Source organism: Puma concolor, chromosome C1, assembly GCF_028749965.1.
Source record: "Puma concolor isolate L17-30 chromosome C1, mPumCon1.1.hap2, whole genome shotgun sequence".
In the NCBI taxonomy this organism is placed as follows: Eukaryota; Metazoa; Chordata; class Mammalia; order Carnivora; family Felidae; genus Puma; species Puma concolor.
In genome coordinates this window covers 79723136-79745124 of record NC_141674.1, presented here as the reverse complement: position 1 = coordinate 79745124, position 21989 = coordinate 79723136, and the positions used below count along the sequence as shown (strand labels likewise).

The 21989-nt window shown below is 38.9% G+C and overlaps 2 protein-coding genes across 7 annotated transcripts in view; one reads left to right on the top strand and one right to left on the bottom strand.

Moving 5' to 3' along the window:
- FNBP1L (formin binding protein 1 like) overlaps positions 1–16755 on the bottom strand; it is a 124586-nt gene extending 107831 nt beyond the window's left edge. For 2 of the 6 annotated variants that reach the window (XM_086717587.1, XM_086717588.1), the window contains exon 1: positions 16500–16754. In XM_086717587.1, coding sequence (XP_086573713.1) covers positions 16500–16523 — 24 coding nt within the window. In that variant the 5' untranslated portion in view covers positions 16524–16754. Of the gene's footprint in view, positions 1–16499 lie in introns of all 6 variants that reach the window. The other 4 variants (XM_086717594.1, XM_086717589.1, XM_086717590.1 and 1 more) reach the window with 4 other exon arrangements.
- Positions 5252–17271, top strand: LOC147578174 (uncharacterized). Its single transcript, XM_086719177.1, has 3 exons — positions 5252–5301; positions 15440–15604; positions 15740–17271. Exons 1-3 carry the CDS (start codon positions 5252–5254, stop codon positions 16437–16439), a joined length of 915 nt encoding a protein of 304 aa, XP_086575303.1. The 3' UTR covers positions 16440–17271.
- The last annotated feature ends 4718 nt before the right edge of the window (positions 17272–21989 follow it).

The window sequence follows — 21989 nt, the reverse complement described above, 5'->3', positions numbered from 1 at the left end:
AACAAAAGACAAGTAAAAGAAAGCACAGCTAACAGTTGCACTTGGATTTTAAGTTTCTCAATCTAAATGCCAAAATCAAATACTTCTTAGTCTGAAAGAGTGGCTGACAAGTTCAACAAGAAATACCAACTATAAATACAGTATCTTCTTAGCATTGCAATTAAATTTCTTTTCTTCTCAATACTGGTTTCTATTTGTATTTTACTAATACATACTATCACAGCTAATTAACGTGAACATTAATATTTTAGATTTTTTTTTTACTATTTATTTTTGAGAGTGTGTGAGAGAGCAATTGTGCTCAAGTCAGTGAGGGGCGGAGACAGAGGGAGACAGAGGATCCAAAGTGGGCTCAGTGCTGACAGCAGAGAACCCTATGAGGGGCCCAAAATCAGAAACTGTGAGATCATGACCTGAGCCACCAGGGCACCCGGGTGCCCTGGTGGCTCAGTCGGTTAGGCACCTGACCTTGGCTCAGGTCATGATCTGACAATTGGTGAGTTCAAGCCCCACATAGGGTTCCACACTGACACTGCTGAACCTGCTCCTGATTCTCTCTCCCCCTCCCCCATGCATGCTTCTCTCTCAAAAAAATAAACAAACTTAAAAAAAACTTATAAAAATAAATAAAAGTTAACTGAGGCTAAAAGACATTTCTCCAAAGAAGATATATAAATGCACATGAAAAGATGCTCAACACTATTTGTCACAAGGTAAATGCAAATCAAAACCACAATGAGATATCACTTTATAACCACTACGATGGCTGTAATTGTCCATTAAGCATCCGACTCTTGATCTCAGCTCATGATTCCATGGTTCATTGGATCAAGCCCCAAGTGGGGCTCCACGCTAACAGCACAACTCTGCTTGGGATTCTCTGTCTCAAAATAATAAATACATGTTAAAAAAAAAAAAGTCAGATGATACCAAGTTTTGGCAAGGATGTGAAGAAATCAGAGCCCTCCTATATTGCTAGTGCAAATGCAAAACATTTTGGGAGTTCTTCAAACAGTTAAACACAGAGATACCATATGACCCAGCAATTCCACTAAGTATATGCCCAAGAGAAATAAAAACATACATCCACACAGTTATCCACAGATGTTCATTGCAGCATTATTCACAATAGCCAAAAGCAGAAACAACCCAAATGTCCATAAACTGATGAACAGGTTAATACAATGTAGTATATGCATACAGGGGAATATTATTTAGTAATGAAAAAAGTGAATTTTACTGATATATGCTGTAACACAGATAAGTCTTGGAAACATTATGTTTATTGAAAAGTTCCAGTTACAGGGGTGCCTGGGTAGCTTAGTTGGTTAAGTGTCCAATTCTGGATTTCTGCTCAGGTCATGATCTGACAGTGCAGAGTCTACTTGGGATTCTCCTTCCCTCCCTCTCTGCCCATTCCCTGCTTGTGCTCACGCTCTCTCTCTCTCAAAATAAATAAATAAACCTTAAAAATAAATAAATACTATTACAAAAAAAAAAAAGGTAAGTTCCAGTTACATATCACCACATATTGTAGGGTCCCATCTATGTGAAATGTCCAACAAGCAAATGCTTAGAAAAAGCAAGATTAGTGGTTTCCTAAAGCTAAGTTTGGGTGAGAGAGAGAAATAGTTACTTCTAATGGGTACTGGCTTTCCTTTAAGGGTAATGAAAAGTCAGTAGAAAAATCAGTAGTCAAGGGTTAGAAAAGAGGAAAAGATGAACAGGTGGAGCACAAAGGATTTTTTAGACAGTGAAACTACTCTGTATATTTGAAGGGTGGCTATGTCATTATACATTTGCCTAAATCCATAGAATGTACAGTGTCAAGAGTGATCTCTAATGTAAACTATGAATTTGGGTAATAATGATCTGTCAGTGTGGGTCCATCAACTGTAGCAAATTTGCCACTCTGGTGGAAGATGCTAATAAGGTCGCTACGCATACCTGGGGGCAGGAGACATACAGGAAATCTCTACCTTGTGCTCAATTTGGCTGTGAATCTAAAACTGCTATTTAAAAAGAAAAAAAAATCAGTAGTTGGACAGGGGAAGATCAACAGAGCACAGGGGTTTGTTGTTTTCTGGGGTTTTTTTTGGTTTTTTTTTTTTTTGTTTTTTTTTTTGGTGGAGGGGAGTAAAAATATACATAAGACAGTATTTACCATCTTAATCATTTTTAAGTGTACAATTCAGTGTTTTTAATTCCATTCATATTGTTGTACAACCACAACCACCATCTACCAGAACCCTTCTCATCTTCTAAACTAAAACTACACCCATTAAACAATAACTATTCATTCCCTCCTCCCCTCTGCCCTGAGCAATCATTCCATGTTCTGTCTCTATGGCTATTCTAGGTACCTCATGCACTGCAATTACACAGTATTTGTCCTTTTGTGGCTTAGTTCATTTAATATAATGTCCTCATGGTTCATCCATTTTTGTAGCGTAGATGAGCATTTCCTTCTTTTTTAAGGCTTAATAACATTCCACTGTATCCACATACCATTTTGCTTATCCATTTATCTGTTGATCAATACCTAAATTGCTTCTATCCTTCAGCTACTGTGAATAATGCTATCAACATAGACATATATATCTCTCAAGACCCTGCTTTCAGACCACCTGGCTGGCTCAGTCAATAAAGCATGTGACTTGTGATCTCAGGGTTGTGAGTTCAAGCCCCACTTTGGATGTAGAGCTTACTTTAAAAAAGGAAAACAAAACAAAACCTGCTTTCAATTCTTTTGGTAAATACCCAGAAATGGAATTGCAGGATTATATGGTAATTCCATGATTAAGTTTTTGGAACCACCATACTGGTTTTCATAGTAGCTGCACTATTTTACATTCCCACCAACAGCACACAGGGTTCTAATTTCTTCACATCCTCACCAACACTTGTTTTTTTCTGTTGTTTTGATAGCAGCTATCCCAATGGGTGTGAGATAGGCCACAGGGGATTTTTAAGAAGTGAAACTATTCTTTATGATCTTGGACTGGTGGATATATAACACTACACACTTGTCAAAACCTGTAGAACTCTACAGCACAAGAGCAATCCTTAGTCTATACAATTTTTTTAAAAAATTATGAAGAAAATCAAAGGATCCCAACAAAGAATACAGACTGAGATAAGAAAACCTAACTGTAAAAAAAAAAAAAAAAAAAAAGAGAAAATCTAACTGTAGTATAAATGTATGAAACAAGCTCACTGAAGGGGATGGGGGAATAAATGGTGCTGACCTAACTTTGAAAATGCAAGAGTCTGTAGAACTAGAGGGAAAAGGAACTGCACGTAAGAACTCTACTCTAGCTGATAAAGTTGTTCCCCAGAGGGCTACAGATTATTAACTCTGATATTGCTACACTACATATATACTGAAAAGGAACAGCAGCCAAAGGGACTTGTCCCAGATAGGAATTTACAGGTAAGCAAGGAGAAGAGGCTAAAAGGATAATGTGCAAATGGATTCGAGTTGGAGACATTAAATATTTAATATAGATACAGGTGGTTACATACAGAAATATTTATAGATACAGTGCATGTACACAGCTTAGTATATACACATACATCTGTTTTATCAGCTGAGAGAAACTGAAAGAATAACACTGCAGTAGTAAGCACATCTAGCACCTATATCTTGGTCTCTAACCCCATTCTCCAATGAAAGGAACCAGAGCTGTTTGGAGAAATGGCTGATTCTAGGACTGGGACAGAAAACAGGCAAGATGAGCCTGTACCATCTTATAGTACAAGGAAGTAAACAAGTTCTTTAAAAAAAAAAAAACCTTACTAATGGAGATATGTACAGGGGCACAGCAGCCACCTAAAAGTGTTCTCAACGGCCAAAGCTGGAACAATCTGAGCAACAAAATAAATGAAGAAGTATTGGATTATATCCTTACTAATATAAACAAATAAGGGAGAAGAGATAAATCTCCTGTGCAGAATAATTCCAAATAAATTATGTAGATACTCCAACCCTAAAAAAAGGGAGCATAACTCCTTTCCCTTTAAGTGTAGGATGCATATAGTGACTTCCTTCCATAGAATACAGTATGGAAACAGAAGAAAAAATAACTTTACAGTGGAGAAATCCGATAAACACTACTTCAGCCAAGTGACCAAAATGAGTACCAACAATAAATCCTGATAATCTGTACCTTTGAAATGATGTGATGAAAATGGCACATGCTCATCCTTCCCAAAACCCACAACCTCAGTCTGATCACAATAAAAACATCAGGGAGGTCTTAGGAGCTCAGTCAGTCAAGCATCCAACTTTGACTCAGGTCATGATCTCACGGTTCATGAGTTCCAGCCCAGCGTCGGGCTCTGTGCTGACAGCTCAGAGCCTGGAGCCTGCTTTGGATTCTTTGTCTCCCTCTCTCCCTGCCCCTCCCCCACTCGCACGCACTGTTTCTCTCTCTCTCTCAAAAATAAATAAAACATTAAAAAAAATTTTTTTTTTAATCAAACAAATTCCAATAGAGGGGCATCCTACAATATACCTAATACTCCTCTAAATTCACAAGATTATCAAAAACAAGGAAAGTCTGAAAAAATGGCAGATAAGAAGTGTGTAAAGAGAGGGGCGCCCGGGTAGTTCAGTCGGTTGAGCATCTCACTTTGGCTCAGTTCATGATCTCACAGTTCGTGATTTCGAGCCCTGCATCAAGCACGCTGCTGTCAGTGCAGAGTCTACTTTGGATCCTCCGTCCCCCCTTTCTCTCTGCCCCTGCCCCCCACTCTAAAATAAGCACTTACCAAAAAAAAAAAAAAAAAAAAAAGTGCCTAAAGAGACATGACAACTAAATGTAATGTGGACAGAAGACATTAGGTAAAAACTAAGGAAATCTGAATCAACTATGGATTTTAGTTAACAATAATGTATCAATTCTGGTTAATTTTAACAAATGTACCATACTAATGTATCAATTTAAAGAAAGAAAAAAAAAACTGCCAGTAACTCTAGGCTGATGGCCTCTTACTTCCTGGAGTCGATTTTATAGCCTGGTAGTATATCTAGGTGACTAAGAGACCTGCGCCATTGAAGGAGATTTTTATTGTTTCCAACATCCACGAAAACTTTCTCCTCACAAAAAAAACTTCTGGACTTCTATTTCAGTACCCTTTCTCCAGTCCCTGCAGTGCCTTCACTCAGTCTGAGGTTAGGTCAACTTCAACAAGCCCTCACCACCAATTCTAACCATTTATGCAAAACACCCATCTATTCTGGCAGGTGATGTCACCACGGCATAGTATAGCAAGCAAAAGGCAGCCCACGAACCCCAGGTAAGACACATAAGCCCCTCATCACCAAGCCTCTTAAAATTATGGTGGGCCATGCTGGACTCCTAAAGACCTTAACTCTAAAATATCTGCTTTGGGGCGCCTGGGTGGCTCAGTTGGTTAAGCATCCCACTCTTGATTTCGGCTCAGGTCATGATCTCATAGTTCATGAGATCAAGCCCCATGTTGGGCTCTGCTGCTTGGGGTTCTCTCTCTCTGCCCTTCCCTTGCTCACACACTCTCTTTCAAAACAAATAAACTTTAAAAAATATGTATCTGCTTCATCACTAATATCACTACCTTTTCTTAGCCCCTTTGCTATTATTCAAATATCCATAAATACATATTTGTACACACATGTGTTTTGCTTCTACAAAGTGATCATTAGTTCCTTCGAGACAGACACCATAAATTCTGTATTTTGGGGTACCTTAAAACTACTCCCCTTCTTCCTTTCTAATAGAACCCTAATTTTGTTCAGGTGGCAATTTGTCCAGCTTTGAACAGTGAAACCTAAGGGGAAGTTTGTTGTAGAAACTCTGGGAAAGCTTTTGCCTTCCTGAAAAAGAGGCAGATTTATCTGATGTTGTTCCTCTTTCTCTTACTTTCCTTTTTTTGGACTTACATACAGGTCTGATAGCTGGGGGTACTACGTGCAACTCTGAAAGTCCAAAGCATTTCCACAAATGCTGATCCTGAAAGTGCTGAGTTCATGAACCCATGCCAGTGATTGCCTATCTCCAAATATCTTCTTACACAAGACAAATATTTATTTCAGCACTTGTTTAAAAAACAAAAAAAAAATCAAGTTGCAGCACCCAGCACCATAAGCAACAATGATAACTGTGACTTCAAAAGAAAGACTTACAGTATACCTCCTGAGCTTTCACAATAGGATTGGAAAGGAGGCAGAAGCTCTGAACAATCCTAGGGGGAACTATTAAGCAAAAATCACTTACAGGGATCAAAAACTTTAAACAGCCTAAACCCTAACCTTACAGGTAGGGCATATCACAGCTCAGTATGCCCTAATATTGACAGACATCTTGCCAGGATCCTGGGATCACAAAATATTTAAGGAAAGTCTTGAACATAAAAAACAGGAATGAAAACTAGCAAAAACGGAGAAAAAAAGCAACTTGGAGGCTACAAACATTATGCAAGATAAGAAAACTAAACACAAGGGGCGCCTGGGTGGCGCAGTCGGTTAAGCGTCCGACTTCAGCCAGGTCACGATCTCGCGGTCCGTGAGTTCGAGCCCCGCGTCAGGCTCTGGGCTGATGGCTCAGAACCTGGAGCCTGTTTCCGATTCTGTGTCTCCCTCTCTCTCTGCCCCTCCCCCGTTCATGCTCTGTCTCTCTCTGTCCCAAAAATAAATAAACGTTGAAAAAAAAATTTTAAAAAAAAAGAAAACTAAACACAATAAAACAAACAAAAAAAACCTATTTTTGGTATACAAAAAGAATTAACAGAAGATATTAATCCAAAACCTAAGTAGAGGATGCTATGAAGAAAGTATTTTCAGAAAACAAACAAAGGTGCCTGGGTGGCTCAGTTGGTTAAGCATCCAACTCTTGATTACAGCTCAGGTCATGATTTCACAGTTGGTGAGTTCAAGCTCCGCTGAGTGAGCCTGCTTGGGATTCTCTCTCTCCCCCTCTCTCTGCCCCTCCCCTGCTCATGCTGGAAGGAAGGGAGGGAGGAAGGAAGAAAACAGCTCTTGGAAATTAAAAATACAATAGCAAAATAATTAAAAATTCTGGGGCACCTGGGTGGTTCAGTCAGTTAAGCATCCAACTCTTGATTTCAAGTCAGGTCATTCTCACAATCATGAGATCAGGTTCTGTGCTGATGACACGGAGGCTGCTTTGGATTATCTCCCTCTCTCTCTCTCTCTGTCCCCCCTCTCCCCCATCTATCTCCCTCTCTCTCTCTCAAAATAAATACATAAACACCTTTTAAAAATTAAAAACTCACTGTAACAACTTTCAGTTTCTAGTAGTAGCAGGCTAGGTTTTTCGGATCAACTTTCACTATTCCACTGGATAAAAACTTTAAAATATGGATAAAATATATTTCAAAAATATAAAGCATCAAAGACAAGCCAAGATAACAAGGAACTACAAAGTCACAAGTGAAAAATTCAAACCAAAAAGGAAAAATAAAAGCATATAAGCTACTTTTACCCTGAGGATGTTTGTTAATCCTAAAAATCAGGATCTTTGTTTTGATAACATAGCACAAAATGTGGGGACAGAAATCAAAATCCGACACCTACACAAGGGAATTTCAAGCTCTGAATTTGGTTTAAGGTGGTCTCAGACTAGGAGTGACTCCAGGCACATAGAAGAAGAAAATACAAACCCTATACATAACATGGAATACCACAAACTAACCATAAAAGAATGATTCTCACATACAACATGTTAAATGAAAGAAGTCAGACAAAAAAAGAGTATATCTTATTCATGTGAAGTTTTAAAAAATCTACAAAAGTAATCAATGGCAATACAAGTCAGAATTGTGGTTACTTTGGGGTGGATATTTACTGGGAACAGAAGAAGGAAACTTCTCTATCTTGATCTTAGTGAGAATTACAGGAGTATGTTCATTTTTCTTTTAATCTTAATGTTCAACACATAAGATTTGTACACTTTAACGGCTAAATGCTATATCTTAATAAAACTTTAAAAAATGAAGGTGAAATAAGGGCATTTTCAGATTCAAAAAGTTAACAAATGTTAATTATATTCTGCCTTGGCAAACAGTAAAAGATGTTCATTTAGTTCATGGTCCAAGTCTAGAAGATTGATTCAAAAGTTAAAGTTTGTGTCAGGGCACCTGGGTGGCTCAGTCTAACCGGTTAAGCATCCAACTTCGGCTTAGGTCATGATCTCATTGCTTCTGAGTTCAACCCCTGTGTCAGGCTCTGTGCTGGCAGCTCAGAGCCTGGAGCCTGCTTCAGATTCTGTCTCCATCTCTCTGCGCCTCCCCTGCTCGCGCTCTCTCTAATATAAAATCACATAAAATAAAATAAACCAAAAAGTTTTTTAAAAAAGTTATGTTTATTCAAAAGCTATTTACTTACCATAGCTATTTCAATAATTTTGATTTTTATAATTTGCGATGGAAAAAGAATCTCAACTAAACACCACTAATATGTCAAAAATCTCTCAGAATCAACTTAACATTTTTACTCACTAAAAAGTAATCTTTTATGCTTTCCCAATTCATTAAGTTTCAGAAAATTTACATTTACATTATTCTTACATGACCACCAAAGAGAATGTTACTGTTGTCATTTCTAAAATCCAAAGGATCATAAAATATACCACAAAAATAATCATTTGGGGGTGCCTGAGTGGCTCAGTGGGTTGGGTAAGCATCCGACCCTTGATTTTGGCTCAGATCATGATCTCACAGTTCCTAAGATCAAGCCATGCATTGGGCTTACGCTGTCAGAATCCCCAGCTTGGGATTCTCTCTCTCTAACCCTCTTCCTAATCACATGTACTCTCTCTCTCTCTCTCTCTAAAATAAATAAATAAACTTATAAGAAAATAATCATCTGTACTCAAACAATCAAGGAAATGAGAACTCCAGGCCTAAAAGAGAAAAATTTCATATGAAAGGCACAATTAAATATATTTCAAGATTATAAAAAGGATCCCTAAAAGGGTGCCTGGATAGCTCAGTTGGTACAGCACTGACGCAAGATCATTGAGTTCAAGCCTCACGATGTGGAGCCTACTTAAAAAACCAACAAAGGATCGCTAAAGTTAAATAAGAAATATACATGCTGGGGAAAAAAGCCAAAATACCCTTAGTATTCAACACATTAACTGATAACAGAATTACAGCAATTCGTTGATTTCCTTGTTCAACAAATAGTTCTGTGCCTATTTTATGCCTATTCTTTTTCTACAAAATAGGTATACAGCAGGGATACAGCAGGAACAAAAGAGATGACTCTCACTCTAGAAACAACAAAAAAATGGTATGACTGGAAAATCTGACTAAACATTTATATTTCTTCTAATTATGACAAATATATAATACTAATATTTCACTTATTTCATGAGGTATTGTGAAAGTCTGAGGATTAGTCCTCTATCAAGAACTTAAGGAAAAATTGTTCCTAAGTCCCAAATATTAATAAATAATTTGGATTCAATAGCGACATTTTACAAAAACTTTTATTCTTATTCTAAATTTGTTTCTCTTGGGCTCTGTACAAATTCTAAATGCTGAATCCCACATTACAAAAAGCAGTCAGAGAGCATCTTACAACACCTTACAGCATCTATCTACGCTTTGAAAGAGGTGGTTTTAAGGAAGTAGTGAATGAAAACCCTGTAAAAGTAATCACAGAATACAACTTAATATAGGAAAAAAGGAAAATGCTGAAAAGCGCAGGTGACAATATTAGAATTAACTGTATCAAAAGATTATTTTTAAACACAATTTGCAATTTTAAGGCATCATTTACCATCAATTAAAGGTGGTATCTCAAAATATTCTAAAATATGTTTGATATTTAAGAAACTTAGTGCATAAATCAAGCACACTGGGAGGATGATCAAAACTCAACCTCAGAGAAAGCACTGGAACAAAACTGATATAGAAGTAACAATATTAATTCATATATCTAGGGTAATGGAAAAACAGTGTAAACAAAATACAGAAACAACATATATTTTAAAAATACAACTGATATCAGAACCAATAACACATTGTTAAAAGAACACCCTTCAAATATTCTTGAAGAGGTGATAAAATCAATAAACTTTCATCTTCTAAAACCCAGAGGGATTCCTCCTCCTGCCACCAAAGGCTTCGGAAGGAAGAAATAATCCCTTCTACTAACACAAACTAAAACTTCCTTCTGTGGATTTTTAAATAGTCTAAAGGTTGAGTTAATTAATGCTAATAAATAACTTCTTTCTCACTCACTCCATGAATTTGAATCCAGCATTTAGACACACCTACCTCTCAGCCTGGTCCCAATCTACCCTGCATCACTACTTCCAGGCATCCTAGAATTCAAATTCAAGCCAAACCTAACCATTACATTCAGGTCAATCCAGCAAACATTTACTAAAGATCCTAGTAGTGTCAGGCTCTATGCCAGGCAGTGTGCTGATGATAGGGAAGAATAGAGCAATGAATCAGACAATGATTAGGCAATGATCTCTGCCCTCTAGGAACTTCTCAGGAATCTCCATATGCAAAACCTTCCTTATTCCAAACCCCATGCCAAATCTTTTTTGGTATGTCTGATATACACAGCCTAAACTAATACATGGAACAGTTTTTCTTCCTATGAAACAAAACTTAGTATATAATCTTTTCCCACTAGTTTTTAATACAGTGCAGGTATGACTATGTTCCCCAAAACAGTATTTTTCTGTTTTGCTATTGAGCTAAAAATGTTTAAAGACTGAAGACTAATAAATAAAATAGCACTTGTAGGTGCCCTAATTATAAACCATTCATTACTATTCTCTTGTCCTATTTTCTGCCTGCAAACAGGAGCCGATACATAGGAAAAAGTAGGTAAAATAGGTTTTTAAGGGTTCAGCCAAACCCACATTTATAGATTGGGGGAAGGAGAAAGAGAGTGAGTGTTCCAGAATAAAGGCAGGGAAGGGGAGTGGAACTGAGTGATTTAAGTAGCAAATGCAGAGGAGAGAGATTGGTTAGAGGCAGTTCTCCAGCTTCCACCTTATTAGGACAGAATGGTGGCATAAATAGGTGACTTAATTGACCTTCAGCCTCCTTAACTAAGAACAACAGTTGTAAGACAATGGTGAACACAACAAATTCTACCAACAAGAGGGAATACAATGTAATAATATTTATGGGTGCCTGGGTAGCTCAGTTGGTTAAGCATCCCTCTTGATTTCAGCTTAGGTCATGACCCAAGGGTTATGGGATCAAGCCCTGCACTGAACTCTGCACTAAGGGTGGAGCCTACTTGGGATTCTCTCTCCTCTCTCTCCCTCTGCCTGTTTCTCAATCGTGCTCTCTTTAAAAAAATAAAAATAAAAATAAATAAATATTTATACCATGACTATTTTCCCAAAGGTTTGAATGTACAAGAAATAAGTATAACATAAGTAGTAATCCATAAGAAAGAGATTATCCAGAATGTGTACTCTGGAGAAAAGGAGGTTTAAGAGGAACTGATCAACAGAAGACATTCTGGACAGTGATACCAACATAGAGGAGTGTTTGAGTTAGGAAAGAGTATCACCTCAAAAATGGCTCTAAGTTTCCTCACAGCAGGGCCAATGTTATAAACCTTTCTAAATTTCACCATTCACAGTGCTTCCCTATAATAGACACTCAATAATTTTTTTTTAAACTAAATTCCTACAGTAATTTCATGGTCTTTAAAAAAAGCAACACCATTCACATTAATTAATAAATTGTTTTCTTTGAGGGCACCTGGGTGGCTAAGTTGGCTGAGTGTCTGACTTCAGCTCAGGTCATGATCTCACAGTTCATGGGTACAGGCCCCACATCGGGCTCTGTGCTGAACGCTCACTCAGAGCCTGGAGCCTACTTCAAATTCTGTATCTCCTTCTCTCTCTGCCCCTACTCCACTCACACTCTGTCTTACTCTGTCTCTCAAAAATAAATAAATAAATAAATAAATGTAAAAAAAATTTTTTTTTAATAAATTGTTTTCTTTGTCAATCTCCTCTACACAGGTGCACCGATTTTCTAAAAAATGTGAAGTAATCTTCAATATTACAAATACATTCTAAACATTATAGACTACAGTGGGACCAAACTGCTTTGTCCTAGACAAACCCATTACTGTGGCCTAAGATTTCATCAGCTATTTTTACAGTCACATCACAAACCTATGAGTCAGGTAAAGTCAGAAGAAATACCTTTAGGTCAGTTTTTCCCCAATATAAAAGTTTTTTACCCAAACACTAAAACTTAACTTCCTACTTTTGGATTCAATTTGTTTAGACATTCTTAAACTATTACCTAGACCATTTAAACCATCATCACCTACCAAGGCCTTCAGAACCATAAAGACTTCCTCCAGGATGCACTTTTTAATCAGTAATCAATACTCTGCATAACAGACTATTAATTCAATGAGGCAAAACATGCATGATCGCCTATAGGCATTGTTTCGGTCAGTGAAAACAAAGATTAATCCAGTTCTATACTCCAGGACTCAAAGTCTAGTACACTTGCAGTGTAGGTATTAAAATAGAAATGCTATGTAAATGCTATGTGGACAAAGATAAAGAAGCATTAAGGGTTAAGATTGGGAGTTATCCACTGAATCTATCATCCAACCCAAATTTTTCAATTTCTTCCAAAAGGAGCATGAGCTTTGTCAAAAGCACTTAGCTAATAATTTAATGAAAATAACAATGGTTTTTAAATTATACACTCTTGGGGTGCCTGGGTGGCTCAGTTGGTTGGGTGTCTGACTGTGGCTCAGGTCATGATCTCACAGCTGGTGAGTACTATCCCCTCGTCAGGCTCTGTGCTGACAGCTCAGAGCCTGAAGCCTGCTTCAGATCTTGTGTCCCCCTCTCTCTCTGCCTCTCCCCCACTCATGTGCTGTCTCTCTCTGTCAAAAATAAACGTTAAAAAAAATTTTTTTAATTATACACTCTTAAAGCTAAGGGCCAAAAATCACACAGACCAAGGAAACTAAGGCACACACTCACAATCCATACACAGATTTTTTTGTTGAAATTTGCTCCTCAAAAAAACAAGAGTATCTCCTAATAAATAAAATGTACTGACTAAACACAGGACTTGTCCAATCTCTAATTTTCTCAGTTTTAAAAAGGGCTAATAATTACAAAATCTGTGCTTTGTGAAGTCACGAATTCATACTTGGATTCTTTTTGATCCAACCATTCTTCCTGTGATAAGAAAATCAACACAATAAACAACACTTAAGATGCCATCTTATAACTGGGCCACCTGGGTGGCTAAATTGGTTGAGTGTCTGACTCTTGATTTCAGCTCAGGTCATGTTCCCAGGGTCGTGGGATCAAGCCCCATGTCTGGCTCTGCACTGAGCATGGAGCCTACTTGGGATTCATTCTCCTCTCCTTTCATTCTCCTCTCCTCTCCTTTCATTCTCCTCCCCTCCCCTCCCTCCCTCTGCCCTTCTCCCCCACTCACACTCTCTCCAGCTCATTAAAATTAAAAATTTTTTAAAAAGATGCTGTCTTATAATTATGTTGCACCCTGAAGAAATGAAGATACTGTCATCTCTTTGCTTCATATAACCAAGAACAGAGAACCCAAAACTAAGTCTCTAGTATAAATTCAATGCTTACTTAAAATGCTCATTTGGGGGGCGCCTGGGTGGCGCAGTCGGTTAAGCGTCCGACTTCAGCCAGGTCACGATCTCGCGGTCCGTAAGTTCGAGCCCCGCGTCGGGCTCTGGGCTGATGGATCAGAGCCTGGAGCCTGCTTCCGATTCTGTGTCTCCCTCTCTCTCTGCCCCTCCCCCGTTCATGCTCTGTCTCTCTCTGTCCCAAAAATAAATAAACGTTGAAAAAAAAATTTAAAAAAAAAATGCTCATTTGGAACACGTGGAATCCCTTGAAGCACAGCTCAAATCTATTACCAGTTAATTCATATCCCCTCACAACCAAACAACAAAGTCTGACGTAACCCACTTAGACTATCATTTTTAGTTGTCCCCCAGAGTCAGTGTTAAAATGGTTCTCTATTATTTTATCCTCAAATTTAACATAAGACTTAAGCATTAAAATAGCAATGAAACTCCAATGAATAGAAGAAAAAAACTTAAGTTTGAGTGCATAACTGTATTCATCATTTTTTTGGTAACAACATGCTCCCAATAATTAAACCTTTGGGATAGTAATGTAATCTTAAACATGAAATAATAGAACTGGTTTCTAAATTCAGAATTTCAAGAGAATTTCCCCAACCTCAAATTCCTCAATGACAAGAGCACAGTATAGGTGTTTGTTACAGTCCACTGGAAGCACAATATCCTTATTCAAAACAGAACAGTAAAAACAGGAAGTCCAGTCAAATTTTTCTAAGGTCTCTTCTGGGTGCTAACAATAGACCTCTACACCAACTTCTACTTTATCTAGAGTTTAAGCATCCAGATGATACTAGTTCATTCTATATCATTTGGTTTCTTATAAAGGTTTCCCTCAAATCCTAAAACCACTAAAAAGTTTAAAACACAGTGCATTAAATTTTAAGAGAAAACTTAATTTTTTTTCATAATTTCCAAAAGGATACAAAATAATTTTTACAGTTAGAACAGAAATTCCCATCTCTTCTACAGTTAACCTTTCCAAACTGAGAAACTATTCAAAAGCTGAAAATAAATAATCAAAATACAGGAGATAGTGGGAGATTGCTAATCACTTTTGAATGCATTATATTCTTAAATTACATATAAAAATTTTAATCACATTTTAATCTTGACTAAAATATTTGGTTTCTCCTTAAAACTTTTTCTACAGTATGATAAAGTGCTTTTTTAAATCTAAGAGTTAAATCTAAATACTATTACTCTACTCTTCCAGTGTATACTTTAAAAAAAGTCTGTGTACATTTTGGTTTCCTCTGAAACGTGGATTATTTACGTAAAAATAAAAATATTTTCTAATTATAAATAAAACTATACCCAACTACTTTAATTGATAATGCACTACAGTCAATTATAAAATGTACAAAATCAAAGGGAAAAGGCCAATAACGCCTGAGAATCTAACTAACGTGAAAGGTTAAATTTTACATAATTCATTTACTACATAATCCTTCCTAATGCTAGAACAGTCAATGCTATCTAAGAAATGAACGTCTGAGATATTTTCTTTTGGGTGGTGTGTTTACAGATTTGGGCAAACACTTGTCCTGAATGTAGCAGGAGATTCCTGGGCTGGCTAAGTGTTCCAACTAGATGAACTCTAAAGTCTCTTTCAGTTCTAAGATTCCCAGTCTGTGAAAAATAACCTAAGAAAGCATTTTGCCTTTCAATTAACCGATCTACCTTCATTCCCAGCCAAACTGCTCCTTTAAAGACAAAAAAGTTCTTCCCGCCCCTCTGCAGTGGTTTCACGAGATCCTCGTTAACAAAAGGCACGAAAAATGTGCACAGGTGGGATAAAAAGGGGGAGTGGCTTGAAGCCAGGCAGCTCTCAGGACAGCGCCCCCACGCCCCAGGTCCCTCGGCTGCACCTGAGAAATCACTGCCCTCCACACCTCCACCCTTCCGAAGCTACGTCGCGAGCGAATTCTCCGATTACAGCCCACCCGCACCTTGGTCAGTCATTGGGCATTGTCTGCAGCCTTTAGCGCCCAAGAAAGACGAGGAAAGAAAGAAAAGGGGGAGAACGAGTGAGAATAAAGAACAGCGGAAAGGGAAGTAAAGCAATCGGGAAGCCCTACGCTCCTTCAGGCAAAATTGGCTTCCCCATCGACCCATCAATTTAATTCAGATCCAAAAGCCACCCTCCCAACCCAAGGTAGCAGCTGGGGATGGCCCAGCCCAAGTCCCCGAAGTCCCCGAAGCTACGCGCGGGTCCGGGGCACACAGACTGGGAGAGGGAAATGGGCGTGTGGGCTGGGCCTGGCTGGCCGGAGGCCGGGCTCGGAACAAAGCCGCCAGGCTCCCCCTACCTGGGGCGAGGGCGGTGGGCGGCGCCTCGAGGCTCCCCGCACAGTCCCGGCCCGGCGACGCCCTCGCCCCGGGGACCCCTGCCCTGGCTGGGGGCCGCAGCGGGCCCCCTCCCCGTCAGAGAACAGCGCCCCTTTGGGACAATGGGCCCCCTCCCCCGCCTCCGGGCGAGGAGATACAAAGAGAGAAGAGCGCAGCCCGGCAAAGAGCCAGGCGTCGGAAAGTGAAGGCGGAGGAGAGACAGGGAAAGGGTGAGGATGGCGGCGGACGCGGGAGTCCGCGGGCCGCTCCCTCAGCCGTCCAAGGCGCTGCCTTCAGCTCCGCCGCGGCGGCAGAAGCGGGAGCGCAGACCAGCAGCCCCTCAACCCTGGCGGAGAGGAACAGGGATCTGCACACAAAGGAGAGGGACCCCCGCCATCCGCTAGCGCCTGGGGCAGGAAAGCCCGAAGAGCTCTGGCCGCCGACGGTCAGCTGCGCCTGACCAGCCCGCGCCCCTCGCGCGCTGTGGCGTCCGCGCGGGGAGCCCCTCTATCGGACTCACCCACAGCTCCGTGCCCCAGCTCATGGCGGAACTTGAGGCGACTCCAGCCGTCTGGCTGCTCTGCTCTCCGTCCGTCTGTCGGCTCTGCCCTTAGTCTGTCCGACTTCCCACTAGCTGCCCAACGGGCTTGCGGCTCCACGGCTCTGCCTCGGAAGGTGCCGCGACTGCCGGGCTCCCCAGTGAGTGAGAAAGACTAGACAGGAGAAGCCGCCGCCGCCAACGCCGCGTCCCCGCCTCCCGGAGCCGGCAGGGAGGGGGCCCGGGCCGAGGGGAGGCGGGACGCGGAAAGGGGAGGGGGCGGGGCGCGATGCACCCTGGGATCGCGGCGGACCCGCGCTCGCCTGGCCTTTGCCGGTAGAGTACCCTAGCAGAAGGGTCTCCAACCTGCCTGGCTCACTCGATGGGTTTCTTCCTACCTGCCGCCTGGGGCTTGGACAGTACCACCCCCGCCGCCACTCTCATCTCTGCCTCCAAGATGGAAAGGGAGAGAAGGGAAACACTCCCACCTCCCTTCTCTCCCCTGAGACCCCTTAGATGAGGCAACTCCAGTCGCCCTCCCTTCCTGCTTGTCGTTCCTCCACCTGGGAGAAATCCTAACATAGAAACCTTTTAAAAATCCTTGGGTTTACATAGTCGGAGATTTGTATTTTACTTATTTTTTTTTAAGTCTTGATTGGTAAAGGTGATCTTGAGAATCATCGAAATGTGTAGAGGTTGAACGTCAAATGTGAATGCAACGTGCCCCGATTCTGTTTTTAATAAAACATTTTAATTTTATAACTTCTGCCAGGAAATCATAAGAAGAGGCAGATCTTTCAGCATACATTTTCATGTCTTGCCATAACAAGAGATAACGACATGGACCAATATGAGCCGAGTTATCACCTGCAGGAAATGAGAACCGAGCTAGACCCAGCTGAGGAATGGGCGCCTTGTCCGTGGGGGTTGGACGGGAACCAGGCTCCTCCTTGGTAGTGCAAAGAGCCTATTGGAACTTCAGGTACCTCTCACTCAGAATATGGGAATCTTAGAGGCAGGTCCACCATTTCCTCTTTCCTCTGGGGATTACTTCCCGGCCTTTGTGAACAATCATTAACTGCAGTCATCCAGATTGGTGGGTACCATTAGGTATCAAATTCACTTAGCAACTGCTAACATATGCTTTAGTATTAATTGCTTGTCTCCTAAACACACACACACACACACTTCAATCCAGTCACTAGTACAGTGCTCCTCAGTGTCATATGACAGATGAGTGTCTTAAGTTATCCCAACCGGAGTGTCAACATTTGAAACTCCTCCCCTTGAACTGCCTGCTCAGGTGGCCCAGTCTCTTCCGCTTCAATCCTTGTCTCTGCCTAGCTGTGAAGCCTCGTGGACTTAAAGGCAAATAACCTGTGCTTCCCTGACAGGCCACCATTCTTGCTGAATCCTTACCTCCCTTCTCTGAATCCAGCTTTAAGCGTACAAATACTCTCTTGCAATGGCCAATTTTAAGTATGCCATGCAGTGAAAAGTCTGTGAAGCACTGATTGAACACTTTCTCTTTCCAATATTTGTCTATACTGCCTGTATTTAAAATAGAATTCCTTCATTGTTACTTGTCTCACCTAATGCTGCTATCCATTTCCCCTCTCCCTCTAACTCCCTAGACATCATGAATGCATTTAGCAATTACAAGTAAGATTTATTAGTAGTAGAAAATATATTAAATGGTTGTCTCATTATTCAGAACCATTCCAATACTAAGGTTTACTGTATCTAGGTATTCTCATGAAAGTTAAGACATATGGAGCATAATTTAAGCCAAAATTGCATGTTTTTCCTTTAAAAAGTAAAATAATCTACCAATAACATTGAAGATCATCCTTAACCATACTGTTTACACAAGTCCCCAAATGAACATAAAGTCTTATCTCCTGCCTGAATATTTTTCTTCTCCCAAAGTTTCTGAATAGAACTCCACACTTAGAACAATTCATTTCTCTTCAAAAATTTAGATTTTTGGCCAATAATTCAGGGAAAATTTCCACTATCCTACCTTACTATAAAATTTAAACATAATTCATATAACCAACTTAAATTGATCATCTCTTTTAAGTAACTGTAACTTACAAAATTTTATCATGATTTCAGAATTCACTATTCAACAGTCTTTAAGCAGAAATGATTAAAAAGTGAAAACTATCACAACAAAAGAATAAATGTTTTGTTATATTTTGTTATAAAAATAATAAAGATTAATCAGCCTCCAAAGTATTCCTTTTTATAATGAATCTCTAAAATAATGCAGGCACATTTCAGCTAACGAACATCCAGAGGTGTTTTACACACACATGCATAATCACACACACAAATATATATTATTGGCATGGCAGTTTATAAAAATGTTGATTTTTGACCTAATCAGAATCCACTGGGTGTTTAATTATTCATATATATAAGATTTATTCTTATGGACCCATAACAACGTGCTTTGTTAGCAGTTCAAACACATCATTTTTATCTCTAAAAAAGGTAAAACATAACTTTTAGCATCTTGAAAGCAAAATCTCTTTAGTATAACAGTAGTCTACTATTATTTTACTTCAGATGCTACGCCCAAATCATATTTTGCATCATTAAGGGATACAAAATCCTGTCAAACCAGTTATTTTATACCTTTTTGCTATTTGACCTATCTTGGCACCCCATTACCACAGAGCTTCTGTTTCATAATACAGATTGTATAATGTAATCAACAATAAGAAGGAATTGAGAAAACAATATTCTAGCTTTCTCCACATATTTTTACAATGCAGCCACTCTACTGAGTAAACTTGAAAGAGGTCAAATTACACAGGCTCATTAGCAATTTAAAAAATTATTACATTGTATCTTTTTATTAATTATGGAAAATAATTTTTATTGAATCCATTTTCTCTTCAAGCATATGTTTGAACTCTGCTCTATGATAAACCATTGAAATGTTACATTTTCTTTTGTGTATTTTTATCTTGTATTAATTCAAATGTAAGTTCCTTTTATGGTTTCTTGGTTATAAACATAGCTAATGCCCTTTCCAGTTTCAAAATTTCCCTGCATGAATTCCCTTATTAAATTAGATTGTGAAAGATAATTGTTCACTGCTGCATTCTGGAATATAGAGTAATTTACTAGTCCAAATGCATCAACCTCTAACCATACATCAATCTCTTGTCTTAAAGTTAAATTCTTGCAAAAGTTTATTCCAAGGGGTGCCTGGGTGGCTCAGTCAGTTAAGGGTCCAACTTTGGCTCAGGTCATGATCTCATGGCTGTGAGCTCAAGCCCCACCGTGAGCTCTGGGCTGACGGCTTGGAACCTGGAGACTTCTTGGGATTCTAGGTCTCCCTTTCTCGCTCTCTGCCCCTCCCCTGCTGGTTCTCTCTCTCATTCACTTGCTCTCTTGCTCTCTCGCTCTCTCTCCCAAAAATAATAAATGAATAAATTTAATTTTTAAAAAAGTTTATTCCACGTATAAAATTAGTAATGTCTCAAGCACTTTATCGGAAAGTGTTTTCAAAGAAAAAAATAAAACTTTGTATCAACACTTATAACACGGAAAGCTTTTCTTAGCATATATGTACCAATGTCCCATCTATAAAATGGTTACCAATCATATAGAATTTCCACTATTGAAAGGAAATCTCTAGCATGAACAATAGCAACTCCTTTCTTGTTATTTAAATAACTTAAGGTTTCTGTCTTAAAACTATAGCGACGGTGTCCACAAATAGAATCATTATCTACATAGATAGACCAGAACAATCAAACTGAAACTATTTTAGTTAGAATATCAAGACAATGTACTTGGCACCTCCGTTTTAATGCTTCAAATGGAGACCACACCAGAAACCGGATCATACCAGAATACAGATATGCCAGCCGAATGAAGAATGGCGCTGACTAGTAAATAGTCATCGCTGCTTTCTGAACTGCCAGTTTTCCTAACCAAGAGTTGGAAGAATTTCAAAACTTGAAGAGGATAGTTTAAAGTGGCTCACTGAAGAAAAAGAAAAAACCACCTACTATTTTGTCTTTGGGGATTCTGCTCTCCAGTACTGAATCTAGTTAAAGCATTTCATGTAATTGCTCCAATGAAATTTGGCAAAAAGAAAAAAAGTAAAAAAATAAATAAAATTTTGTGTAAATCAAATGGAATAGATTAATTGAAAGAGGTAACTCATTTCCACTTCTCTATGATGATTGGTGCTTTCCCACGGGTTATTATAGAACTGGGTGGATGTAAAAGCAATTAGGTATTTATTTAAATTCTCTTTAGAGTCAGGAGACCTAGTATAACAAAAGTTAGAAATTTCTTCAGGTGATTATTACACTTTCCCATACCCATTCAAAACTTCCATTAATTTAACTCTTAAAGCATTCATTTGTTTTTGTTTTTGTGTGGGGTTTTGCCTGTGTTGACAAATTTAAAAATATACACACCGATAGGGCATCTGAGTGGCTCAGTCAGTTAAGTGTCCAACTTCTGCTCAGGTCATGATCTTGTGGTTCATGAGTTCAAGCCCCGCATCAGGCTCTGTGCTGACAGCTGGGATCCTGCAGCCTGCTTCAGATTCTGTGTTTCCCCCTCTCTGCCCCTTGCCCACTCACACACTGTCTCTCTCTTCTCAAAAGTAAATAAACATTAAAAAAAAAAAATACACACATCAATTAACAAAAAGAACACCTAGTTCTCTATTTTCTTTTTATGAAATCCAATCCTTGCATCCTATGCACTTATAGAAGTAAAACCAGCTTTTACAAGCTCACAAAAACTGATTGTTACGTTTTCAGGACTTTTGCAAACAGACTGTTAAAAACATTAGCTTGGTACCAGTCATAGTGAAACTATTTACACCATGGAATCGGCAAATGCTACAAATCAAGGCTGTCTTTTCATTTGAAAAACTAATCCTTAAACATCAGCGCACCATTGTTGAAATCCTATACAGATTAACATTAAAGGAAATGAAAATTTACCTTTAGCTATTAGGTGAGAACAATTCTGAAATGGAATGATAAAATTTAATTTCATTGACTCCATTCAAATATATTTGGGATACTCAGGATCTAACATTACCATTTTTGTTTCATTTCCTGTGTAACAGAATCATACCTATTATGGTAATCCTTGTTTTTACTTTCTTCCTATTAGGATTCTAATGTTCGTAAGTCTTTGTCATTTGATATTTAGTATAACATGTTATTGATTTACTTAAAAAGTCATAAATAACAATTTTGCATCCTCCATGTCAGGATTTTATGCTACCTATGAGTCAATGCTTAATATCATTTTTGTTGATAATAAAGATGATTTAAAGGCTGATTCTCGTCATCCTTGTCCAAATCCAGTTAGCTAAAATTTTAGTGTTCGTTTTATGGACCAAAACAGCCTAGATTTTAGATATTTTAATTTCTTTGAAAATAAGATAATCTATATGTAAACTCAATGTATTTTTACTTTTAA